This window comes from Salmo trutta, chromosome 8 (genome assembly GCF_901001165.1).
Source record: "Salmo trutta chromosome 8, fSalTru1.1, whole genome shotgun sequence".
In the NCBI taxonomy this organism is placed as follows: Eukaryota; Metazoa; Chordata; class Actinopteri; order Salmoniformes; family Salmonidae; genus Salmo; species Salmo trutta.
In genome coordinates, this window is record NC_042964.1 from 41,094,090 (window position 1) to 41,120,561 (window position 26,472).

General features: G+C 41.7%; 1 protein-coding gene across 4 annotated transcripts; it reads left to right on the forward strand.

Annotated features, from left to right (window-relative positions):
* Nucleotides 1–1,306: 1,306 nt before the first annotated feature.
* On the forward strand, nt 1,307–26,274 carry LOC115198970 (zinc finger protein 33B-like). Of its 4 annotated transcripts, XM_029761415.1 has the most exons (13): nt 1,307–1,438; nt 1,600–2,032; nt 16,694–16,896; nt 17,046–17,332; nt 17,781–17,910; nt 18,535–18,949; nt 19,758–19,806; nt 20,045–20,247; nt 20,338–20,418; nt 20,915–21,010; nt 21,095–21,205; nt 23,703–23,823; nt 24,108–26,274. In XM_029761415.1, exons 7-13 carry the CDS (start codon nt 19,770–19,772, stop codon nt 25,844–25,846), a joined length of 2,388 nt encoding a protein of 795 aa, XP_029617275.1. In that variant the 5' UTR covers nt 1,307–1,438; nt 1,600–2,032; nt 16,694–16,896; nt 17,046–17,332; nt 17,781–17,910; nt 18,535–18,949; nt 19,758–19,769; the 3' UTR covers nt 25,847–26,274. The 4 variants fall into 4 exon arrangements, with proteins under 4 accessions (XP_029617275.1, XP_029617273.1, XP_029617274.1 ...); XM_029761413.1 differs by lacking the exon at nt 19,758–19,806; XM_029761414.1 differs by lacking the exon at nt 19,758–19,806 and having other exon boundaries at nt 23,703–23,814.
* Nucleotides 26,275–26,472: the final 198 nt, after the last annotated feature.

Sequence of the window (26,472 nt, forward strand, 5' to 3'; positions counted from 1 at the left end):
ATTCTAGAAACGTTCTAAAAACAAAAATCACAATATATTCAGGAAAATCTGATAATAATATCATACATAAAAATATGGATTTTTACTCACTTTGCTCTTCATATGGAACTTGAGAAGTTAATGAGGAAGACTTGAAATCCAATGTTTCTTCCTTCAGGCAGAGGACTTGTCATGATGACATGTAAATACTATAGACCAGAGTCCGGCTGACTAGTGTCGCAAGGGCCGCCTACGGGCACTACTGTCTGTCACTCACTCACCCGCACGCACACACACATTTTAGAAACTCTTACTTGTTTGATATTTGTGGTCTATCTAAATGGGGGAATCACTTTTTTTTAAGAGTTGTAGTCCCGTATCCGTTCATAACCTGCCCTGAGCCTCTTCAAGCACCAAGCACCATCTCACAAAAACGTCTCTGTGCTGATTCACTAGCATTTCCAGCAAAATATTTATCATAAATGTTATCAAATGGATTGTGAATCAATATCCAGTGTAGTATCCAAGAATATGAGGAGGATATTTGGCTGTGATATGGATTAGAAGTACGTCTGAGAGCCTGAGAGGAGAGACAGTCTGTGATTCATATGCTTTGATTCATCTGACCTTTTGTGTACTGCACAAGGACAGCATTGTGTGACCAGTCCACTGTCACTCAGTCACATAGTGTGCGTGTGTGTGTGTGTGTGTGTGTGTGTGTGTGTGTGTGTGTGTGTGTGTGTGTGTGTGTGTGTGTGTGTGTGTGTGTGTGTGTGTGTGTGTGTGTGTGTGTGTGTGTGTAAGCGAGAGAGAGTGTCTGTGAGATTTTGTGACAACAAAAGTTGCTCGGTGAGAGTGCACAGCGTGGTTGGTAGCTTATATGAGTCAGACAACATGGAGGAGGATGAACGTACAACTCATGTGACAAATCACTCACTTGTTACTCGTTGTAAGGTTTTGATCAGGCACACACAAGGTTACTTAACAAAGTACATTTTGTTTGTGTCTGTGTAGGACGTTAGGAACCAATAGGGGAGGTGGTACGAAACGCATGGAGAACAAGAAAAACAAGGTGCCAGATGTATTTACAAGGGAAGGAAGATACTGTAACTCTAAAGTAAACAAAAATATATCTAGGCAATGTTTTTATATTAGTGTCTGTCTTACAATATGGGACAGTATTGATACTGCTTTTTTTATGAATAAATAAACCACACTACAATTCTGGTCATCTCACTGATGAGTTGTCAACAGCGTTCATATCACAGGTGTCCTGTGTCATCAGACTGTTGCTTCATTTGCATTTGAAGACAATTTGCATTGGTAGCACATGCTTCAGTGTTCTTAAAGTGTTTATAGTCCTGTGAGTTAAACGTGTGCTTTATAGAAGCAACACAACATAAGACAAAAATGACTTTTATCTCTGTAACTATCTTGGTCCTTGCATTTTACACAAATGGTAAGTTTGGAATTACTTCAGTAACTGACCTTAAAGCATTCTATTTTAATAGTATTATCCTAATTTGAACAGAAAGTCTTTATTCTAATATTCGTATTTGAACTGAAACAGGTTTAATTTAAATCAAAGACTGCAAATTAATATTTGTTTATCTCTTCCAGGCTGTGCAGGGGACATTCTATTGACCCAGACTCCTGCAGTTGTCATGGTCCAGTCTGGAGAGTCTGCCACAATCAGCTGTAAAGCCAGTAGGGCCATTGACAATGACTTAGCCTGGTACCATCAAAAACCTGGAGAAGCTCCTAAATTCATCATCGACTTAAACACAGGTTTCACATCTGGTCGATATCAAGGCAGTGGATCCGATAATGATTACACTCTGACCATCAGTGGAGTTCAAGCTGAAGATGCAGGAGATTATTACTGTCAGCAGCATGAAGCTACTCCGTTCACACAGTGATACAGAGCCGTACACAAACCTCCCTCAGCTGGAGAGGAAGTGATCTAAATCTGCCTACTGGGGACTTTCACAAATGTTGTGTTGAAATACAATATTAACATTTATCATGACAAGGATTATCATGGCAAATACAGGTGAGGTCAAGGCCCAATTTGAATATAATATCAGTTAATATGCCAGTGTGTGTGTGTATTTATGCCCATTTAGGTGTAATATTTGTTTTGTGGAGAAGATTACCAGGCAAGAGACAGGAGTACAGTTAGTGTTGTTTAGTAAGAACATCTCGTTTAGTAAGAACAATCTTCCCAGCTCTGAAGATTTTGTTATGAGGAGGCAGAGTCATTAGATCGTTTATTTTGGTATTGTCCATATGTAGCTCGTTTTTGGTCACAGGTCCAGGAATGGCTGAAGAACTGTAACATTTACCTAGAATTAACGCTGCAGATAGCAATACTGGTGATTTGAAAAGTCATATTCAATCAATCAATAATATAATAATTATTTTAGCAAAAATGTTTATCTTTAATTTACAATCTGTAGAAGCTATGAGAATAGAAAGGTTCAGTACTTTTGTGAAGCGTCACAGCACAGTTGAGAAATATATGGCAAATAGAAATCAAACTGGATGGACATCAGAAATAGAGGAAGGCCAGGACTAAAAACAAACAAAATATAACTATTGTAAAATAGTCTGTAAAATGTGTATAGTATGTATAAACTGAAGGTAGAAGCCTAAGTGTTATTGTTTATTAGTTTACTCCAATTGGGGGAGCAGTGGTAGGGTTTGCGGGGAATAATAAAGGTACATACAAAAAGTGTATATGTGTATGTATGTATGTATGTATGTATGTATGTATGTATGTATATATACAGTTGAAGTCGGATGTTTACATACACTTAGGTTGGAGACATTAAAACTTGTTTTTCAATCACTCCACAAATTTCTTGTTAACGAACTATAGTTTTGGCATGTCGGTTAGGACATCTACTTTGTGCATGACACAAGTAATTTTTCCAACAATTGTTTACAGATTATTTCACTTATATTCACTGTATCACAATTCCAGTGGGTCAGAAGTTAACATACACTAAGTTGACTGTGCCTTTAAACAGAAAAGTATGTATTGGCTTTAGAAGCGTCTGATAGGCTAATTGACATAATTTGAGTCAATTGGAGGTGTACCTGTGGATGTATTTCAAGGCCTACCTTCAAACTCAGTGCCTCTTCACTTGACATCATAGGAAAATCAAAAGAAATCAGCCAAGACCTCAGAAAAAAACTGTAGACCTCCAGAAGTCTGGTTTATCCTTGGGAGCAATTTACAAACGTCTGAAGGTACCACGTTCAACTGTACAAACAATAGTACGTAAGTATAAACACCATGGGACCAAGCAGCCGTCATAACGCTCAGGAAGGAGACGCATTCTGTCTCCTAGAGATGAACGTACTTTGGTGCGAAAAGTCCAAATCATTTCCAGAACAACAGCAAAGGACCTTGTGAAGATGCTGGAGGAAACGGGTACAGAAGTATCTATATCCACAGTAAAACAAGTCCTATATCGACATAACCTGAAAGGCCGCTTAGCAAGGAAGAAACCACTGCTCCAAAACCGCCATAAAAAAAGCCAGACTACGGTTTGCAACTGCACATGGGGACAAAGATTGTACTTTTTGGAGAAATGTCCTCTGGTCTGATGAAACAAAAATATAACTGTTTGTCCATAATGACCATTGTTACGTTTGGAGGAAAAAGGGGGAGGCTTGCAAGCTGAAGAACACCATCCTAACCGTGAAGCACGGGGGTGGCAGCATCATGTTGTGGGGGTGCTTTCTGCAGGAGGGACTGGTGCACTTCACAAAATAGATGGCATCATTAGGAAGGGACATGTGGATATATTGAAGCAACATCTCAAGACATCAGTCAGGAAGTTAAAGCTTGGTCGCAAATGGATCTTCCAAATGGACAATGACCCCAAGCATACTTCAAAAGTTGTGGCATAATGGCTTAAGGACAACAAAGTCAAGGTATTGGAGTGGCCATCACAAAGCCCTGACCTCAATCCCAACTGAAAAGGCATGTGCGAGCAAGGAGGCCTACAAATCTAACTTAGTTACACCAGCTCTGTCAGGAGGAATGGGACAAAATTCACCCAACTTATTGTGGGAAGCTTGTGGAAGGCTACCCGAAACGTTTGACCCAAGTTAAACAATTTAAAGGCAATGCTACCAAATACTAATTGAGTGTATGTAAACTTCTGACCCACTGGGAATGTGATAAAATAAAAGTTGAAATAAATCGTTCTCTCTACTATTTTCTGACTTTTCACATTCTTAAAATAAAGTGGTGATCCTAATTGGCCTAAAATAGGGTTTTTACTAGGATTAAATGTCAGGAATTGTGAAAAACTGAGTTTAAATGTATTTGGCTAAGGTGAATGTAAACTTTCGACTTCAACTGTGTATATATATATATATATATGTGTGTATATGTATGAATGTTTATGTATGTATGTATGTATGCATATAGATATATATATATATATTTTTTTTTAAAAGACCTGTTATGGACAGGAGTTCCGCTAGTGGAACCCCTCGCCAAAAGCCAATGTAATAGCAGGGCGCAAAATACAAAACAGCAAAGATTCTATTTTCTCAAACATACAACTATTATACACCCTTTTAAAGATAATCTTCTCGTTTATCCAACCACATTGTCCGATTTCAAAAAGGCTTTACGGCGAAAGCAAAACATTAGATTATGTTAGGACATCAACTTCACAAGAAAAACCACACAACCATTTTCCAAGCAATGAGAGGCATCACAAAAACCAGAAATGCAGCTAAAATTAATCACTAACCTTTGACGATCTTCATCAGATGACACTCCCAGGACTCAATGTTAGACAATGCATGTATGTTTTGTTAGATAAAGTTCATATTTATATCCAAAAACCCCATTTTACATTGGCGCGTGATGTTCAGAAAATGTATTGCCACCCAAAACTTCCGGTGAATAAGCACATCGATTTACAAAAATACTCATCATAAACGTTGATAGACTTTACAACAGTTATTGAAAGAATTAGAGATACACTTCTCCTTAATGCAACCGCTGCGTCAGATTTCAAAAAAACTTTACAGCGAAAGCACACTTTGCAATAATCTGAGTACAGCGCTCAGACAACAACAACAAGCAATACAGATACCCGCCATTTTGGAGTCAACTAAAATCAGAAATAGCATTATAAATATTCACTTACCTTTGATGATCTTCATAAGAATGCACTCCCAGGAATCCCAGTTCCACAATAAATGTTTGTTTTGTTCGATAAAGTCCATAATTTATGTCCAAATACCTCCTTTTTGTTGGCTCGTTTAGTCCACTACTCCAAATGCAGGAAGCGTGCGCAAAATGTCATGACGAAAAGTAAAAAAAGTTATATTTACGTTCGTAGAAACATGTCAAACGATGTATAGCATCAATATTTAGGATGTTTTTATCATAAATCTTCAGTAATATTCCAACCGGACGATTCCTTTGTCTTCAAAAAAGAAAAGGAACACAGCTAACTCTCACGGGAGTGCGCACCACTGAACTCATGTCATTTTCTCAGTCATCTGACTCCAGGACCTCTTATTCTCTCCCTAGTCACAGTAGAAGCATGAAACAACGTTCTAAAGACTGTTGACATCTAGTGGAAGCCTTAGGAAGTGCAAAATGACCCCACAGACACTGTATACTGGATAGGGAATCACTTGAAAAACTACAAACCACTTCCTGGTTGGATTTTTTCTCAGGTTTTTGCCTGCCATATGAGTTCTGTTATACTCACAGACATCATTCAAACAGTTTTAGAAACTTCAGAGTGTTTTCTATCCAAATCTACTAATAATAAGCATATCTGTAACGGCTGTCGTAGGAGAGAGAGGACCAAGGCACAGCGGGTTGCGTGCTCATCATTATAATTTATTAAATAAACGTGAACACGGAAAACAAGAAAACAAAGATCGACAGACCGACAGTTTCACAGGCTACAATAATAACAGCAGTGCGAAATACAACTACCCACAATTAACAACCCCAAACACATACCTATATATAGGACTCTCAATCAGAGGAAAATAGAAACACCTGCCTCCAATTGAGAGTCCACACCCAAAACTAAACATAGAAAAACTAAACTAGACAGAACGTAGAAAATACAACCTAGAACATACCCAACACCCAGAACTAACAAATCACACACCCTAAACACAACCAACCACCCCGAACCAACCAAAACAAATACCCTCTGCCACGTCCTGACCAAACTACAATACAAATAATTCCTAAACTGGTCAGGACGTGACAGTATCCTACCTTCTGGGCCCGAGTAGCAGGCTGTTTAATTTGGGCACGTTATTCATCTGAATTTCCGAATGCTGCCCCCTGTCACCAAGAATTAAAGGTTTGCACAGCTCTCTCCGCTGCTCTGTTTGATGCCAGAGGGTAAAGTGGTGACAGGATGCCCCTTACTCCGTTGTTCTTGAGAAACATTTCGAAATCGACATGAAAGCAGGGCCATTGTCCGAGACGAGCTCCTTGACTAGTCCAAAGGATGCAAACAGGTGTCTGAGAAGATTGATGGTCTTCTCAGCTGTGTTCAGCTGAGTAGGGAACACTTCCATCCATTTGGAATGGACATCGACAACAAGGAAATGTTGCTTGTCATTCTCGGTGTAATCCACATGGATGCATTCCCATGGTGTAGCAGCCCAGGACCATGGATGAAGAGGTGCAGTAGCAGGCTTGTTTGCGAACAGCTTCACAGGATGAGCAGTGGATTACATGCTGCTGAATGTCCTGATCCAGTCCAGGCCACCACAGATAACTGCAGGTGAGTGCTTTCATTCGAGTGATCCCTGGATGTCCCTCATGCAGGACAGATAGCAGTCTCCTGTTGAATTTGTGAGGTACCACCACCCTTGATCCCCACAGAGCACATCCTTGATCAGTACACAACAGATCTTTCTTGTCGATGAATGGACAAAGGTTATTGCTGTTAATGAAGGTTGGCCAGCCTGCCAATGTTAAGTCCAAGACCTTTGAAAGCACTGGGTCTTTCCTCGTTTCCTCTGCTATGTCTGAAGCAGATATGGGCAGTTCGTCGATGAGAGAGATCTGGAAGACAGCTCTATCATCTTCACTGTCTGAGTCACTTTTGCATGGTAGTCTTGATAGTGCTTCGGCATTTGAGTGATCACTGGATCGTCTGTACTCAATCTCGTAGTCATAGGCTAGCAGTATCAGAGCCCAACGTTGCATTCAAAGTGCAGCCAGGGTTGGTATGGTCCCAGGATGGCCAACAGAGGCTGGTGATCTGTCAGCAGTTGGAACTTCCTTCAGTAGAGGTATTTGTGAAACTTCTTCACTCCGAATATTGTGCTCAGGGCTTCCTTCTCAATTTGAGCATAATCTTTCTCACTTGGTGACAGAGTCCGTGATGCATATGCAATAGGGTGTCTCTTCACCTAACGGTAGAACATGTGAGATGACAGCTCCTACTCCTTATGGAGATGCATCACATGCAAGTCTCAGCTTCATCTCTGTGTCGTAGTGGGCAAGCCACTTGCTCTTTTGCAGACACTGTTTGCAAGTCTTGAATGCTTATTCGCATTGTGGAGGCCAATTCCACTTTGTATCAGCCTCCAGCAGTTGGTGAAGCGGATGCAACAATGTGGACAAGTTTGCCACAAACTTTCCGTAAAAGTTCAGGAGCCCCAAAAATGACCTCAGCTCTGAGACATTTGTGGGTGCTGGTGCGTTTCGATTGCTTCCACCTTGCTGTTGGTTGGGTGCAGGCCTTGTGCATCAATCTTGTATCCGAGATACTCCACTGAGTCCTGGAGAAACTCCACTGAGCCCTGGAGAAACTCACACTTGCTGTGTTTCATTCTCACTCTGTATTTCTCCAGTCTTGACATCACTTTGTCCAGCACTAGAAGGTGCTCGTCAATGGTTTGTGCTGGCACGAGGATGTCGTCCATGAAACACACAACATTGTCTATACCGTCCAAGGTCTGATCCATTGGCCTAGGGAATCTCGCTGGAGCTGTCGAGATTCCCTAGGCCAAGTGATCGAATCTGAATAGCCCCTTGTGTGTATTGATGGTCAGATAGTGTTCTGACTCCGGATCCAGCTTCAGTTGCTGATAAGCGAATGATAGGTCCAGCTTACAGAAAACCTTCCCACCAGCTAGAGTGGCAAACAGATCTTCAGAGTTTGGTAGTGGATATTCCTCTGGTAGTATGCAGTGATTTACTGTGACCTTGTAGTCTCCTCACATTCTGACGGTCTTGTCTTTCTTTGGGACTACAACAATCGGAGCGGCCCAGTCGCTCCTTTCCGATTTTGTGATGATGTTATTATTCTGTAGGCAGTCCAGTTCCTTATCTACTGCTTCCTTAAGAGCATCGGGAACTGGACGTGGTTTGTGAAAGATAGGCTTGGTTCCTTCTTGCACTTTGACTTTTACTAGTGAAGTTTTCTATCTCGCCGTAGGTAGCCATCTTTAAAAATATATTTGTGCTTCTCCAGCATGTTAGTGAGTGTATCCTGACTCACTGGTTTGTCATTTCTCAGACTAATGATTTCTCCCCAGTTCAGCTTGATGTTCTGTAACCAGTTTCTGCCTAGCAAGGCTGGTATCTCTCCTTTAACAATGATAAGCGGTAGCGTCCACTCCTTCCCCTCATACCAGACTGGTACCTGGATCTGCCCTAACACAGGAATAGTGTCACCAGTGTATGATGAAAGGCGGATGGACGTTGGCTGAAGAGGGCACTCATTCAGTTTTTCTTTGTAGATTCTCTCAGGAACAAGAGATACAGACGCTCCAGATTTCCAGCTAAATCCATGCTGAGATAGATTCCATCTTTTTGTTGTTGAGCTGTGTACACTGTGAACAGTTCCAATACTGATCCAGCTGTGCCTTCCTCTTCTTGTGCTGCGTCTGACACCTTGTGCGCTTTTGCTGTGCATTTTGGAGCTTTACATATTCTCTGTAAATGTCCAACCTTTCCACTATTGTGGAACTTTTCATTTTGGAATCGACATTCTCTGTGCTGATGATTATCTCTCCCACATCTGTAGCTACTTGGCTTAGACCTTTGTGATATAGGCTGCTGTGTTCTTGTGTAGCCTTGAGAACGGGACTGAGAAAAGTGTGACTTTTGTGAGCCTTTTCCTTCACATGTGTCACTGGCCTTGTGAAATCCTTTCTGACCTTCTGCATGTCCTGATAGCTCATTTGTATCCCTATGGGCAAGCTCGAGTCCAAGTGCGATATCACAAGCTTTCTTGAAAGTCAGGTCCTTCTCTGACAGAAGCCTTCTGTGATATGCTTCACTTGTGAGACCACATAGAAACTTGTCTCGGAGAGCATCATCAAGAAATTGTGCAAACTCACATGTACCTGCCAGTCTTTTCAAAGCAAGGATGTAGTCACGGTTTTCCTTTGACTCTGGTGACGTTGGTAGAATCTGAAACGCTCTGCAATGAGATTTGGTTTGGGCTTGAAATGCCTTGAAAGAGTTTCAGTCAGTTCTGCATAGGTCAACTCCACTGCTTTTTTTGGTTCAATGAGACCTTTCAGCAATCCATACTCAGTTGGACCCAAAACAGAGAGAAATACATCCGTTTTCTTTTCATCTTTGATTTCATTTGCAGCTAGCCAACACTCAAAACTCTCTAAATAGGAATCAAAATCCTCTTTTGTAGCCTCAAACTCTGGTACTCGACCAGTGGTTGCCATTTTCACAGTTAATTTTTCAGTTTCCTCATTCCTTGTATTAATTTTTCATCTAATTCTTCACTTTCTACATTTCAGAGTTTCTGCAATTTCTTCATTCTCTGCACTCATTTGTAAAAATGTATACACTGTGTTATGTTTCTTCTTTTTCTTCATTTTTTTTTTTACAATATTTCTCAACGGATGCCTATTTTCGATGGGTTCAACGACAGTTCTTAATTTAACCACCAGAGGGCAGTGTCGCTATTCTCGACTCCAATAGGGTTGCTACTTGGCAGCTCCCGAACACTGTACCTCCTAGCAGTGCTTAGAATAAACAGTCTTCTACTGGCGGGAAAAAATTACTGACGATATACATCAAGATAATGAGTTTCATTACTCACGCAAAATGTTTCCCTTCAAGCAATGTCTGTTTAAGAAGCTTAATCACCTCATCGCCACTGTAATATTTGTGTTGTGGAGAAAATTACCATGCAGGAGACGGGAGTACAGTTAGTGTAGTTTAGTAAGACAATCTCATGTCCTACAGCCCCCTGCCCAATAGTGCGCATGTGCACTATCTACAGTGGGGGGAAAAAGTATTTGATCCCCTGCTGATTTTGTACGTTTGCCCACTGACAAAGAAATGAAAAGTCTATAATTTCAATGGTAGGTTTATTTGAACAGTGAGAGACAGAATAACAACAAAAATATCCAGAAAAACGCATGTCAAAAATGTTATAAATTGATTTGCATTTTAATGAGGGAAATAAGTATTTGACCCCCTCTCAATCAGAAAGATTTCTGGCTCCCAGGTGTCTTTTATACAGGTAACGAGCTGAGATTAGGAGCACACTCTTAAAGGGAGTGCTCCTAATCTCAGCTTGTTACCTGTATAAAAGACACCTGTCCATAGAAGCAATCAATCAATCAGATTCCAAACTCTCCACCATGGCCAAGACCAAAGAGCTCTCCAAGGATGTCAGGGACAAGAATGTAGACCTACACAAGGCTGGAATGGGCTACAAGACCATCGCCAAGCAGCTTGGTGAGAATGTGACAACATTTGGTGCGATTATTCGCAAATGGAAGAAACACCAAAGAACTGTCAATATCCCTCGGCCTGGGGCTCCATGCAAGATCTCACCTCGTGGAGTTGCAATGATCATGAGAACGGTGAGGAATCAGCCCAGAACTACACGGGAGGATTTTGTCAATGATCTCAAGGCAGCTGGGACCATAGTCACCAAGAAAACAATTGGTAAAACACTACGCCGTGAAGGACTGAAATCTTGAGCAGGTATTCTTGAGCAGGTCCCCCTGCTCAAGAATACATATACATGCCCGTCTGAAGTTTGCCAATGAACATCTGAATGACTTAGAGGACAACTGGTGAAAGTGTTGTGGTCAGATGAGACCAAAATGGAGCTCTTTGACATCAACTCAACTCGCCGTTTTTAGAGGAGGAGGAGGAATGCTGCCTATGACCTATGACAGCAAGAACACCATCTCCACCGTCAAAGGTGGAAACATTATGCTTTGGGGGAGTTTTTTTGCTAAGGGGACAGGACAACTTCACCACATCAAAGGGACGATGGACAGGGCCATGTACCGTCAAATCTTGGGTGAGAACCTCCTTCCCTCAGCCAGGGCATTGAAAATGGGTCGTGGATGGGTATTCCAGCATGACAATGACCCAAAACACACGGCCAAGGCAACAAAGGAGTGGCTCAAGAAGAAGCACATTAAGGTCCTGGAGTGGCCTAGCCAGTCTCCAGACCTTAATCCCATAGAATATCTGTGGAGGGAGCTGAAGGTTCGAGATGCCAAACGTCAGCCTCAAAACCTTAATGACTTGGAGAAGATCTGCAAAGAGGAGTGGGACAAAATCCCTCCTGAGATGTGTGCAAACCTGGTGGCCAACAACAAGAAACGTCTGACCTCTGTGATTGCCAACAAGGGTTTTGCCACCAAGTACTAAGTCATGTTTTGCAGAGGGGTCAAATACTTATTTCCCTCATTAAAATGCAAATCATTTTATAAAATTTTTGACATGCATTTTTCTGGATTTTTTTGTTGTTATTCTGTCTCTCACTGTTCAAATAAACCTACTATTAAAATTATAGACTGGTCATTTCTTTGTAAGTGGGCAAACGTACAAAATCAGCAGGGGATCAAATACTTTTTCCCCCCGCTGTATTAGGTGTCGTAACATAACACTGACGTAATACATTAGTGCTTAGTAACAGCATAGTAACTAATATAGACTGATATAGATCACCGACACTACATTAGGTAAGGTTGGTTCAGACAGAACGCAGAAAATTAACACTTACAGAGCAAGTGTGCAAAGTGCATAAACCATCCAGACATTTGTGTAGGCCTAAAAAGTATTTGTGTATTCAAGAGTAGGCCTATCCTGCGCTATAGGTTTTACATCGTTTTTCGTAGTCTACACATTAAATTCCAGCACGCTAGGTGGTGGTAATGCTGCCAGCTTCTATGCCGCCCAAAAACTTCCAGTTGGATGTTAAGATTACTTTCTGATTCATGGCAGCAACACTAACTGGATCACTGAGGTATAATAAGAACTGGGGACTGTGTCCAAGATTGTTGTTTTCAAGGTAATCTTCTCACGTTCACAAACACCGCTTCATGGACCGTCTGTTACGGTTGCATCCTGTTTATATGGACCAACCACAGGAGTTTCGTGGCGCCTTATTGGGGAGGAGGGGAGGACGGGCTCGTAGTAATGGCTGAAGCGGAATTGGTGGAATGGTGCCAATACATCAAACACATGGCTTCCATGTGTTTGATGTCATTCCATTCACTCCATTCCAGACATTATTAAGGCCATGTAACGCTTTGTAGGTTAGCAGTAAAACCTTGAAATCAGCCCTAGCCTTAACAGAAGCCAGTGAAAGAGGCTAGCACTGGAGCAATATGACAAAAAATGTGGGTTCTGGTCAAGATTCTAGCAGCCGTATTTAGCACTAACTAAAGTTTATTTAGTGCTTTATCTGGGTAGCCGGAGAGTAGAGCATTGCATCAGTCTAATCTAGAAGTGACAAAAGCATGGATTAGCTTCTCTGCATAATTTTTCGACAAAACGTTTCTGATTTTTTTAATGTTACAAAGATGGGAAAAAGCTGCCCTTGAAATATTCTTGATATGTTTGTCTAAAGAGAGCTCAGGGTCCAGAGTAACGCAGAGGTCCTTCACAGTTTTATTTGAGATGATTGTACAATCATCAAGATTAATTGTCAGATCAAACAGCGTATATCTTTGTTTCTTGGGACCTATAGCTAGCATCTCTATTTTATCCAAGTTTAAAAGTAAAACATTTGCCGCCAACCACTTCCTTAAGTCTGAAACACAGGCTTCCAGGGTAGGCAATTTTGGGGCTTCACCATGTTTCATTGAAATGTACAGCTGTGTGTGGTCCGCATAGCAGTGAAAGTTGAGATTGTGTTTCAGAATGACATCACCAAGAGGTAAAATATATAGTGAACACAATAGTGGTCCCAAAACGGAACCTTGAAGAACACAGAAACGTACAATTTATTTGTCAGAGAAAAACCATCTACAGAGAAAAACTGATATCTTTCCGACAGATATGATCTAAACAAGGCTAGAACTTGTCCATGTAGACCAATTAGGGTTTCCAATCTCTCCAAAAGAATGTGGTGATCGATGGTGTCAAAAGCGGTACCAAGGTCTAGGAGCACAAGCACAGATGCAGAGCCTTGGTCTGACGCCATTCAAAAGTAATTTACACCTTCACAAGTGCAGTTTCAGTACAATGATGGAGTCTAAAACCAGACTGGGGTGTTTCCTGTACATTATTTGTCTTTTGAACTCATCCTTTCCCAATCCCCTCCCACTCACAAGGCAGGCAATACACTTGACTTCATCTTTACGAGAGGCTGTTCACCCACTAATCTCACTGCAACCCCCTTCCAGGTCTATACTTTGTTTCCTTTTCTGTCTCCCTTTCCTCCAATTCTAGGAGGCTCTCCGCACTGCCAAAGCTGAATCTCTCTCCTCTGTTCTCATCCTCCTAGATCATTGGTTCCCAAACTTATTATAGTCCCGTACCCCTTCAAACATTCAACCTCCAGCTGCGTACCCACTCTAGTGCCTGGGTCAGTGCACTCTCACGTTTTTTGCCATCATTGTAAAGCTGCCACACACACACTATACGATACATTTATTAAACATAAGAATGAGTGTGAGTTTTGTCACAACCCGGTTCCTGGGAAGTGACAAAAAGCTCTTATAAGATCAGGGCACAAATAATAATATAATAATAATCAATAATTTTTCTCTTTATTTAACCATCTTCATATAAAACCTTATTTGTTCATCGAAAATGGTGAATAACTCACCACAGGTTAATGAGAAAGGATGCGCATAACTCTGCAATGTTGGGTTGTATTGGAAAGTCTCAGTCTTAAATCATTTTCCTAACACAGTCCGTGCCTGTATTTAGCTTTCATGCTAGTGAGGGCCGAGAATCCACTCTCACATAGGTACGTGGTTGCAAAGGGCATCAGTGTCTTAACAGTGCGATTTGCCAAGGTAGGATGCTCAGAAATCTGGCAGTGGCTTCTGATTAAATTCAATTTTCACAGAACCGCTTGTTGCAATTTCGATGAGGCTCTCTTGTTCAGATATCGGTAAGTGGACTGGAGGCAAGGCATGAAAGGGATAACGAATCCAGTTGTTTGTGTCATCAGTTTCGTGAAAGTACCTGCGTAATTGCGCACCCAACTCACTCAGGTGCTTCGCTATATCACATTTGACATTGTCCGTAAGCTTGAGTTCATTTGCACACAAAACATCATACAATGATGGAAAGACCCTGTGTTAGGAAAATGTCCTTGTTAATGCAGACAGAGAAGAGCTCCAACTTCTTAATCGTAGCCTCAATTTTGTCCCGCACATTGAATATTATTGCGGAGAGTCCCTATAATCCTAGATTCAGATCATTTAGGCAAGAAAAAACATCACCCAGATAGGCCAATCGTGTGAGAAACTCGTCATCATGCAAGCAGTCAGACAAGTGAAAATGATGGTCAGTAAAGAAAACTTTAAGCTCGTCTCTCTAAAAACGTGTCAATACTTTGCCCCATGATAACCAGTGCACTTTTGCATGTTGTAAAAGCGTTACATGGTCGCTGCCCATATCATTGCATAGTGCAGAAAATACACGCGAGTTCAGGGGCCTTGCTTTAACAAAGTTAACCATTTTCACTGTAGTGTCCAAAACGCCTTTCAAGCTGTCAGGCATTCCCTTGGCAGCAAGAGCGTCTTGGTGGATGCTGCAGTGTACCCAAGTGGCGTTGGGAGCAACTGCTTGCACGCGTGTTACCACTCCACTATGTCTCCCTGTCATGGCTTTTGTGCCATCAGTACAGATACCAACATGAGCAGCAGCTATGTTTGGCTACATACGGACTGTTAGTGGAATTCCTGCAAGAGAGTAATGGTTAATGTGATTGGATGTTAATTATTTGACTAGTCTACCTGTATTTGACATTGTGTTGTTATTTCACTGAACACTAGATGGTTTAATTTGATTTGGGGCAGTGAAACGAGGCTACTCAGGAGAGAAAAAAAACTCACACAAATGTATAGCCCCGTTGGAAAATATAAATTGACTGATTTTAAATGTGAATCACATTTTAATTTGGTGTACCCCTGACGGCATTGCGCGTACCCCTGGGCATACCCCAGTTTGGGAATAACTGTCCTAGTTCTATCTTCTTTCCTTCGAAACCGTGAACCATGAGATCCTCCTCTCCACCCTCTGAGAGCTGGGCACTCTTGGATTGCATCCTGCCTTGCAGGCCGCTCCTACCAGGTGACAGGCAGATGATCTTTATCTGCACCACATACTCTCACTACTGATGTCCACCAGGGCTTGGTTCTGGGCCCTCTTCTATCTATACACCAAGTCACTCGGCTCTGTCATATCCTTACATGGTCTCTCATATCATTGCTACGCGGATGACACTCGACTACTTTTCTCCTCCACCCTTTCTGACACCCAGGTGGCGACACGCATCTGCCCCTCCCTACCTTCAGGCTATGCTCAAACCCTACACCCCAACCCGAGCACTCCATTCTGCCACTTCTGGTCTCTTGGCCCATCCACCCCTACGGGAGAGCAGCTCCCACTCAGATTTGTCCAAGCTCTTCTCTGTCCTGGCACCCCAATGGTAGAACAGGCTTCCCCCTGAAGCTAGCTTGCTCATCTTCCTAAAAACATCTGAAACTCCACCTCTACTATTAGTATTTTACATCCCCCCCTCACTTAAATAATCCCCCCCCCCTTAAAAGCCTTTTGCGAACTAACACTTGCACCTGACACTGACTTTGCTGATAGCTACTTTATTGAGGAAAAATGTACTTACTATGACTGTGATATGTGGTCCCACCTAGCTATTTTAAGATGAATGCTCTGGATAAGGGCATCTACTAAATGACTAAAATGTAAAAATAAACAAATATGTATCATTGTTAATGTTCAGACAATAATTGTTCATACATCATGAATACATACAGGTTAATTACTTTTATACTATTACGTATGGTACTTTTATTTTGACATTTTCCTGAAACCGTGACCCGGAAGTACTCTTTTAGTGTTGCTGACGACACACTAATTACTTTCTGGATGTACCGTTGTTGTTGCCATTTCCACATTTATAAATTTTATTGCATGTTGATATTTATTTATTTATTTCACCTTTATTTAACCAGGTAGGCAAGTTGAGAACAAGTTCTCATTTACAATTGCGACCTGGCCAAGATAAAGCAAAGCAGTTTGACACATACAACAACACAGAGTTACACATGGAGTAAAACAAACATACAGTCAATAATACAGTAGAAAAATAAGTCTATATACAATGTGAGCAAATGAGGTGAGATAAGGGAGGTAAGGGCAAAAAAAGCCATGGTGGCGAAGTTGTATTACTTCGCCTAACACTTTTTTGGTTCTCTCTTCTTTCCATAGGTCCCCCTCTCCCACTCTCCTCTTTGCGACTCTTGATTTCTCCCTTGCGGCTGATGTATTCATTTGTGTGGCATGTGGTGAATCAACGCAATGTGATGCACTATGGGAAGGTCGAGGAGTTTGTAACTGTGGTGACTGAAGCAGTTCCAAAGTTGCTGAGTTACAAACAGAGGGCTCAACTCATCCTGGGCCTGAGAGCAAGGGTGAGTGACATGATATGTGGTCATGGGAGGGGTGGTTTATTATGCTTTGATTGACACATTTGTATCAATGCCAGTAGAAACTAGATGTGTGTAAGGTGGGCGGGGAAGATGCACGTTTACTCAATATCGCCATGATTCCCATTATTTAGATGATCTTGGAGATGTTCCGCAAGGATTGTCCACCTAACCCTCAGGCCATCCAACAAATCCTGGGAAAGATGAACATCAGTGCATCCTACATTTTTCTCTCTCCTGCATACATTCAAAGGGTGTAACAGCTACTCATTTTAATAGTTCTAAAAAAAATACTTGTATCAAAATATTCACATTCTGTGTTACAGCAGCAAGATGCGGAAGTGGAGGAGTTGCAGGCTAACTTTGTGGCGCTGGTCCAAACCCTGCTGAAAAACCTTATGAGAGGAAGCACTTCTTCCAGGTTTGACATACTTTCTCTCTCTCCATTTCGTCTGACTTGCTTTTAGCGGCCCGTCATTCAGGTAGGTTCTCTCGTAGACACTGTCACTCTTTCCTTCCCTGTAGGAGGAGTTCCATACACAGTATGGCTCGAAGTATGACACAGCACCTCCCTTGTGGAAGGCTTGGTTAAATAAAATGTATTTATATAGCCCTTCTTACATCAGCTGATATATCAAAGTGCTGTACAGAAACCCAGCCTAAAACCCCAAACAGCAAGCAATGCATGTGTAGAAGCACAGTAATGTACTGGTAAATGACAAGTCTATAACTAGCATTTCACTGATCATACCTACATTTTGTCATTATTAGATAACAATTTATGTCAACACATGCCATATTATTGTCTTTACCTCACATGCTAAGCCACCTCCCTTTTGCTGATCTTTGGTTCTTCCTCTTCTTCTCAGATAGCATCTATGATCAGTGCTGCCCCCTCTGACCTGGAGGAATGTGGACAGTCTGTGTCTGACCCTGAGCACCTGAAGATTCTCCTCCAGCACCAGAAATTGTTAAATAAAACCCATTTCAACAAAAATGGTAGGCTTGAAAACAGTCCATAGGAAGCTTTGGAGTCTCTACTTCAATCATTATCTGTTATCCTCCTGTGTATGTACAGTAGATTTATAAACAGCTAAACAAAGAACATTACAAGTTTTATTTTTGACATATATAATTAAATGTACAATGTGGAAATCGCTCAGCCATTACCTGGTTGGTAAAATTCTATAGTGTTCGCCGAGTTTCAGTTAGTGTCAAAACAAGCAATTTAGAGAATTTCTGTACAATATAAACCACTGTGAAATATAATTTCAATAATCATAAATATCATATTTTTAGCTGTATGAATTTAGTTTACAAAACCTTAAATAAAAAGATGCAAAAGCTAAACTTAAGGACGGAAGGCATAGAAATAGCACGCATAGAACCGATATACCACCTTTCAGACTTGCTTACAATGAGAAAGACAGATCTTTAACTCACATTTCTATGTACATTTGGTTGGGTCGCGCACAAAGCTACATACGGGACCTTTCAGTTCATTATGAACCATTTTCGGATTTTTTTAACAGGAATGTATATAAAAAGCCTAGTATTTTTAATTTGCAGAATATCCTTAAATGTAATGTACTTAAATCTTTTTCATATTTTATTTTTTCTCAGTACCTCTCACTTCTTCTGTGGGTGACTGTGTGCTGTCCTCGCTGTCCTTCCGCCTCACCTGTGGAATGCCTTCAATGGAGACAGATTTTGACGAGCCATCAGAATCCTTAGAAGCCGCTCTAAGTGTCATGAACCCTGCCTCCTTCAGTGACCTGGAGGATTTGGGAATGATGTCAGATGACTCTGACCATGCTGGAGAAGATAGTACTGTGGAGCGAGAAGAGGGTGCCAGGGATAATGGAAGTGGGGGCGAAAAATGCAGTGTGTGACAGTGAAGAGGACAATGCACTGTCAGAGAGCGCATCTAGTCCTCAAGGTGTTAGCGGACTAGTAGGAGGGTCACCATCAAAAGGGGCACGAACAGCAAGGAGTATGCTGCCAACAGAGACACACCAACCGCTTGTATCACTGATGAGTAAGTAGTTCCTTCACCAAATCCTCTCCTTCACAGATAGTCAAATTAGTCATCCCTGCCACGGTCACCATTGGGAACCAACCGGGTAACCCACCAGTCAAAGTAGCGAGTTTCCACCAGTGTGTCTCCCACATTGCAAGTAACTCTATCTCGCTCCCTTCCTTGCCACCCCTTCCACAAAATGATGAAGACAAGGAGATCCGGTCAGGTGACACGTGTCTTGGAAGCAGTGTGGAAATTGGGGGTCAGGAAACAGAAGTCAATCTCTTTGAGAGTGCTGTTATCCGAATTCTCTTTTTGAGAGTAGTCAATGATTGCCGGAAGCCTTTACAAAAAATATCCACAACATTTGATGTTGGATAAAGGCAAATAAAGTCACAATTGTGTGCCACTACTCATTGTTTTGCTATTTTATTCACAGCAAAGGAAACCAAATGTATGCTAGAACGGTACCGTGTGATGACTTTTTATAATATATTTAAAGCGTTCATTAAGCCACAAAATAAAGATTCATACTCAACCAAATATATACAGAAAAATTATGAAATTCGTGTTTTAACCTAAAATGTAATTTCAAGAGAAGAGAGAAGGATTCAGTAGCGGCTCTTATTCCAGCACGATAGGTGGCAGTAATGTTGTTATGCTGCCAATCTTATTGTTAATAGTCTGGTCAAAACTCTGTTCTTGTTTTGGTTCCGTTTCCAGTTGTCGCCAATTTCACCCAAAAAAATCGTCAGTGACTTGATGATAGCTATCTATCATGCTAGTTACCTTGACTGTTAGATTTCTGCCTGTCGTACATATTTAGGAACATTCCGGCATGGACAAACGAGTCAAGAAGAGTACAGCCAGTACGGGTAGGTTACATTATACGACACTTGCTAGCCATGTATTAGCAATCTAACCAATTTTACAAATGTGAACCTGGTACAGACCCGATTTTTATCTTCAATGGATAGCTTAGTGTAAAACTAATGTCTATTTCGGCATTACGTTTGCTAGCCAATTAGCCATGTTGCTGGAGGTATTTGTTGCTATAGAACCTAGAGGATGAAGCCACACACCCTAACATGTTGTTCTATCGTCTTGCTATAGCTCCCCCACTTCCATTCTCCTCTTTGCGACTATTGGTTTCTCCCCTGCGGCTGATGTATTCATTTGTATGGCATGTGGTGAATCAACGCAATGTGATGCACTATGGGAAGGTCGAGGAGTTTGTAACTGTGGTGACTGAAGCTGTTCCAAAGTTGCTGAGTTACAAACAGAGGGCTCAACTCATCCTGGGCCTGAGAGCAAGGGTGAGTGGCATGATGTGTGGTCATGGGAGGGGTGGTTTTGACACATTGTGTATTAGAAAAATCATGTACAATTTTGTCCCGTTATTTTAGATGATCTTGGAGTTGTTCCGCAAGGACCCACCCAACCTTCAGGACATCCAACGTCTGCTGAAAAAGATGAACATCTTGGGGGTAAGAATATGTATCTCTCCTGTGTGACAGTGTGGAAATTCCGCCCCATACCAGTGAACAACTCACACCTGTAACACAACATATTCAAGAATGACTGTCAATATCATTAACCCAGAAAAACCAAGGCTGGAGCAACATACACTTAAAAGAGGGTAAAATATGCGCTGTACTCTGGTTTGAAAATAGCCTTTAGCTCCGTAGTGTACAAATCTGAGGGTACTGGATAAGTGTAAACGACATAAGTGTTAACACCTTCCAGTGGGGTTGCGGGAGCTTTCTGCCATCTGTCTTGCTTTGCTGTCACTCATCTGATTCCTTAGATCTGCAAAGGGCAAACATGGATGGGGTAAGAGATAAAAGTTGTTTTCAGGCTGGACTTATGACTTCTACAAACCCTGTCACCCCTACTCAATACCCCTCTTTTTAGCAACACATGTAATTCTGATGAGCGAAGTGGCTGTACTTTGTATCAAATGATTCCCAATTTGTGTTACAGCAGCAAGATGCAGAAGTGGAGGAGTCGCAGGCTAACTTTGTGACGCTGGTCCAAACCCTGCTTAAAAACCCTTACGAGAGGAAGCACTTCTTCCAGGTTCGGCACGCTTTCTCCCTTTCCTCTCACACTGTCCACTTTGTCATTTCAAAGACACTAAACTTTTTCTTTCCTTCCATGTAGGAGGAGTTCCATACACAGTATGGCTCCAAGTATGACACAGCACTGCAGGCCCTTGTGGGAGGCTTGGTCTTCAGACTGGAACGACTGCTATCTGTGCCAGATCTCTCCCAGGTAATGAACTGTTACACAACAAGTCTTTAACTAACAAATCACCAATCATATCTCATGTTGACATTGTTAGACAACTATATGCACTACCGTTCAAAAGTTTGGGGTCACTTAGAAATGTCCTTGTTTTCCATGAAAACATACATGAAATTAGTTGCAAAATGAATAGGAAATATAGTGAAGACGTTGACAAGGTTATAAATAAGGATTTTTAATTGAAATAATAATTGTGTCCTTCAAACTTTGCTTTCGTCAAAGAATCCTCCATTTGCAGCAATTACAGCCTTGCAGACCTTTGGCATTCTAGTTGTCAATTTGTTGAGGTAATTTGAAGAGATTTCAGCCTATGCTTCCTGAAGCACCTCCCACAAGTTGGATTGGCTTGATGCGTACCGTAATTTCCGGACTATTAAGCGCACCTGAATATAAGCCGCACCCACTGAATTAAAAAATATATATTATTTTGAACATAAATAAGCCGCACATGTCTATAAGCCGCAGGTGCCTACCGGTACATTGAAACAAATGAACTTTACACAGGCTTTAACGAAACACGGCTTTGTAACAAAAATAAATAGGCTTTAACGAAACACGGCTTGTAACAAAAATAAATAGGCTTTAACGAAACACGGCGTGTAACAAAAATAAAAAATTAGCAGTAAGCTTTAGTTGTCTTTTTGCACTGAGTCAATTCCTCACGCTGCTGTTTCCAACGTCTTATCATTGACTCATTAAGACCAAGCTCCCGTACAGCAGCTCTATTTCCTTTTCCAACAGCCAGATCAATCGCCTTCAACTTGAAAGCTGCATCATATGCATTTCTCCGTGTCTTTGCCATGATGAGGGTGACAAAATGACTACTGTAATCAGAATGATGGGAAGTTTGAGAGCGCTCGATTTAATCTAAACAGTAAACAAAAAAGTTGTTTGACCTTAACCCGTTCGGCAATTTCATTGGTCTAATGAAAGCTTCATGCCGCCAAAAAACTGAGCACGTCACAGAATGTGTTTTTTGGAGAGAAAAAAAAGCGGGAAAAATCCATATATTAGCCGCGTCATTGTTTAAGCTGCGAGGTTCAAAGCCTGGGAAAAAAGTTGCAGCTTATAGTCCGGAATTTACGGTACTTCTTACGTACCATACGGTCAAACTGCTCCCACAACAGCTTAATAGGGCTGAGAACCGGTGACTGTGGTGGCCACTCCATTATAGACAGACTACCAGCTGACTGCTTCTTCCCTAAATAGTTCTTGCATAGTTTGCAGCTGTGCTTTGGGTCATTGTCCTGTTGTAGGAGGAAATTGGCTCCAATTAAGCCACAGGGTATGGCATGGCGCTGCAAAATGGAGTGATAGCCTTCCTTCTTCAAGATTGCTTTTACCCTGTACAAATCTCCCACTTTACCACCACCAAAGCACCCCCAGACCATCACATTTCCTCCACCATGCTTGACAGATGGCGTCAAGCACTACTCCAGCATCTTTTCATTTTTTCCTCGTCTCACGAATGTTCTTCTTTGTGAACGGAACACCTGAAACTTAGATTTGTCTGTCCATAACACTTTTTTCCAATCTTCCTCTGTCCAGTGTCTGTGTTCTTTTACCCATCTTAATCTTTTATTTTTATTGGCCAGTCTGAGATATGTCTTTTTCTTTGCAACTCTGCCTAGAATGCCAGCATCCCGGAGTCGCCTCTTCACTGTTGACGTCGAGACTGGTGTTTTGCGGGTACTATTTAATGAAGCTGCCAGTTGAGGCCTTGTGAGGCATCTGTTTCTCAAACTAGACACTCCAATGTACTTGTCCTCTTGCTCAGTTGTGCACCAGGGCCTCCCACTCCTCTTTCTATTCTGGTTAGAGCCAGTTTGCGCTGTTCTGTGAAGGGAGTAGTACACAGCGTTGTACGAGATCTTCAGTTTCTTGGCAATTTCTCGCATGGAATAGCCTTCAGTTCTCAGAACAAGAATAGACTGACGAGTTTCAGAAGAAAGTTCTTTGTTTCTAGCCATTTTGAGCCTGTAATCGAACCCACAAATTCTGACGCTCCAGATACACAACTAGTCTAAAGAAGGCCTGTTTTATTGCTTCTTTAATCAGAACCACAGTTTCCAGCTGTGCTAACATAATTGCAAAAGGGTTTTCTAATGATCAACTAGCCTTTTAAAATTATTAGGTAACACGACGTGCCATTGGAACACAGGAGTGATGGTTGCTGATAAGGGGCCTCTATACACCTATTTATATATTCAGTTTCCAGCTATATCAGTTTCCAGCTAAAATAGTAATTTACAACATTAACCATGTATACACTGTATTTCTGATCAATTTGATGTAATTGTAATGGACAACAAATGTGCTTTTCTTTCAAAAACAAGGACATTTCTAAGTGACCCCAAACTTTTGAACAGTAGTGTACGTGTCAACACATGACATAATATTGTTTATCCAGCGCACTCTAAAAAAAACCTGGTTGCTCATCTTAGCTTCTATCTCTTCTTCTCAGATAGCGTCCATTATCAGTGCTGCCCCCTCTGACCTGGAGGAGTGTGGACAGTCTGTGTCTGACCCTGAGCACCTGAAGATTCTCCTCCAGCACCAGAACCTGCTAAATAAGAGTCAGTTTGGTAGGCTTACTTTAATCATATCTTCTCCTTCCTGTTAATGTTAAGTAGAATTATCAACAGCTGAACAAAGTACAATGTAGTTTTCCCTTTTTGTCAAACTGCCATGGTTCACTCTGTTGATAACTTTGAACCAGCTGTATTTATAGGAATTTGAATTACTTTGAAATGGTATTAATCTAAACATGCCCGATACTTTCAAATTCAAACAATCAGAATGTGGTGTAATATAAAATATTAATCGAATTGTCTTTTTTTTCTCCTCTGTATATGTCCCTTTTTCTCAGTACCTGTCACGTCCTCTGTAGGGGACTGTGTGCTGTCCTCGCTGTCCTTCCGCTTAACCTGTGGAATGCAGTCCATGCAGACAGATTTTGACGAGCCATCGGAATCATTAGAAGCCGGTCTAAGCATCATGAACCCTGCCTCCTTCAGTGACTTGGAGGATCTGGGAATGATGTCAGATGAATCGGACCACGCTGGAGCAGTAACTACTGTGGAGAGAGAAGAGCAGAATGCCAGAGATAATGGTTGTGGGACAAAAAATTCAGTACTCCACAGTGAAGAAGACAATGCACTGTCAAAGAACTACGTTGTCTCACCTACTCCTCAAAGTGTAAGCAGGCCAGTGGGAGGAGCACCAACAGTAGAGAGCATGCTGCCGACAGAGAGAGACAAAGAGCATGTAACATTGATGAATACTTTCATCAGCGAAGCCTCTCCTTCACATATTGTCATCCCTGAAACGGTCACCAATGGGAACCAACCAGATAACCAGTCGGTCGAGCTAGCGAGTGTCCACCAGTGTTACTTGCAATGTGGGAGACCCACTATCTCGCTCCCTTTCTTGCCACCCCTTCCACAAAATGATGAAGACAAGGAGATCCGGTCAGGTGACACGTGTCTTGGAAGCAGTGTGGAAATTGGGGGTCAGGAAACAGAAGCCAATCTCTTTGAGAGTGCTGTTATCCGAAGGAGATGGCCGCCCAAGCCACAAAGAATAACAGTACCCTCGAAGAGGCACATCCCTGAGGCAACCATAATTTGCCAGGAGTGTGGGAAGAGTTTTGTCTATCCGTCTCAGCTGGAAAATCACCTCCGCATTCACACAGGAGAGAAACCTTTCAAGTGCACTGAGTGTGGCATGGCCTTCAGGTCCTTAGGATACATGACCACTCATATGAAAAATCACTCTGAAGCGCGGCCATTTAAGTGTGATGAGTGTGACAAGGGCTTTCGGAAAAAGGCTGACCTGAAGAAGCATCAGCTCATCCACATGGGTGCGAAACCACACAAATGCACCATCTGCGGAAAGGGCTTCAGCCAAGCATTCTATTGCAGAATACACATCCAGTCTCATGCAAGTGAAAATAACTTTCTCTGCACTCATTGTCCGAAGAGATTCCCAACCCAATACAAGCTTTCTGTCCACGAGCGCTGGCACACCACGGAGCGCCCGTTCATCTGTGAGCAGTGTGGGATGCGCTTCTTTCATCCCAGTGGGCTGAAGAGGCACATGGGCTATCACATTGGGAACCGCCCATTCCTGTGTGCCCAGTGTGGAAAGACTTTTGTTTATGAGTTTGACCTGAAGAAACACCAAAGGGACCATGGCCCCAAGCCCAAGATCCCATGCCCTGTCTGCCAGAAGGTGTTTGGCAGCAACGGACTCATTAAGGCTCACATGTTTACGCACACCTCTGTAAAACCTTACAGATGTGACATATGCGACAAGACCTTTAAACAGAGCAGCAGCTTGAGCAGTCACAAACGTCTGCACACGGGTGAACGCCCTTACCACTGCGACATGTGTGGGAAGACGTACAAGCTGAATCAGCACCTGAAGGAGCACATAATTATCCACCACACGGCGGAGGGGCACCCCTGTGACCAGTGTGGAAAGGTCTTCAAGTTACCACGTCTTCTGAAGGCACATGAGCGGTTGCACTCAGGAGAGCGATCTGAGCAGACAAGGAAATACAGTCACACCAGCTGTCGCAAAAGAAATTCGTCCAAAAGGAGTTGATTTACTTCAGTGGCTGCCTTCCACACACACTGACTGGGATGCTATCTTTAATATCCTGACAAGTTGCCAATAGCTGTAATAATATTTCTCATTTTTTGTTGTAGATTTTTAACCATTTTGGACCATAATTCAGGATTCCCCAAATAGACTGAACACTGAAAAATAGTATAATGTCTGGATTAATTTATGCAGCAACAAACATATCTCCTTTTAGATAACAATTAATGATTGTGTCATTAAAACATATTTGTTTGTGATGATTTTTTGGGGGATAGGTTGAAATTCCAATGACGTAAGATGTAAATTGACAGCTACTCATTAATTTCTCTTTTTGAGAGTAGTCAATGATTGCCGGAAGCCTTTACAAAAAATATCCACAACATTTGATGTTGGATAAAGGCAAATAAAGTCACAATTGTGTGCCACTACTCATTGTTTTGCTATTTTATTCACAGCAAAGGAAACCAAATGTATGCTAGAACGGTACCGTGTGATGACTTTTTATAATATATTTAAAGCGTTCATTAAGCCACAAAATAAAGATTCATACTCAACCAAATATATACAGAAAAATTATGAAATTCGTGTTTTAACCTAAAATGTAATTTCAAGAGAAGAGAGAAGGA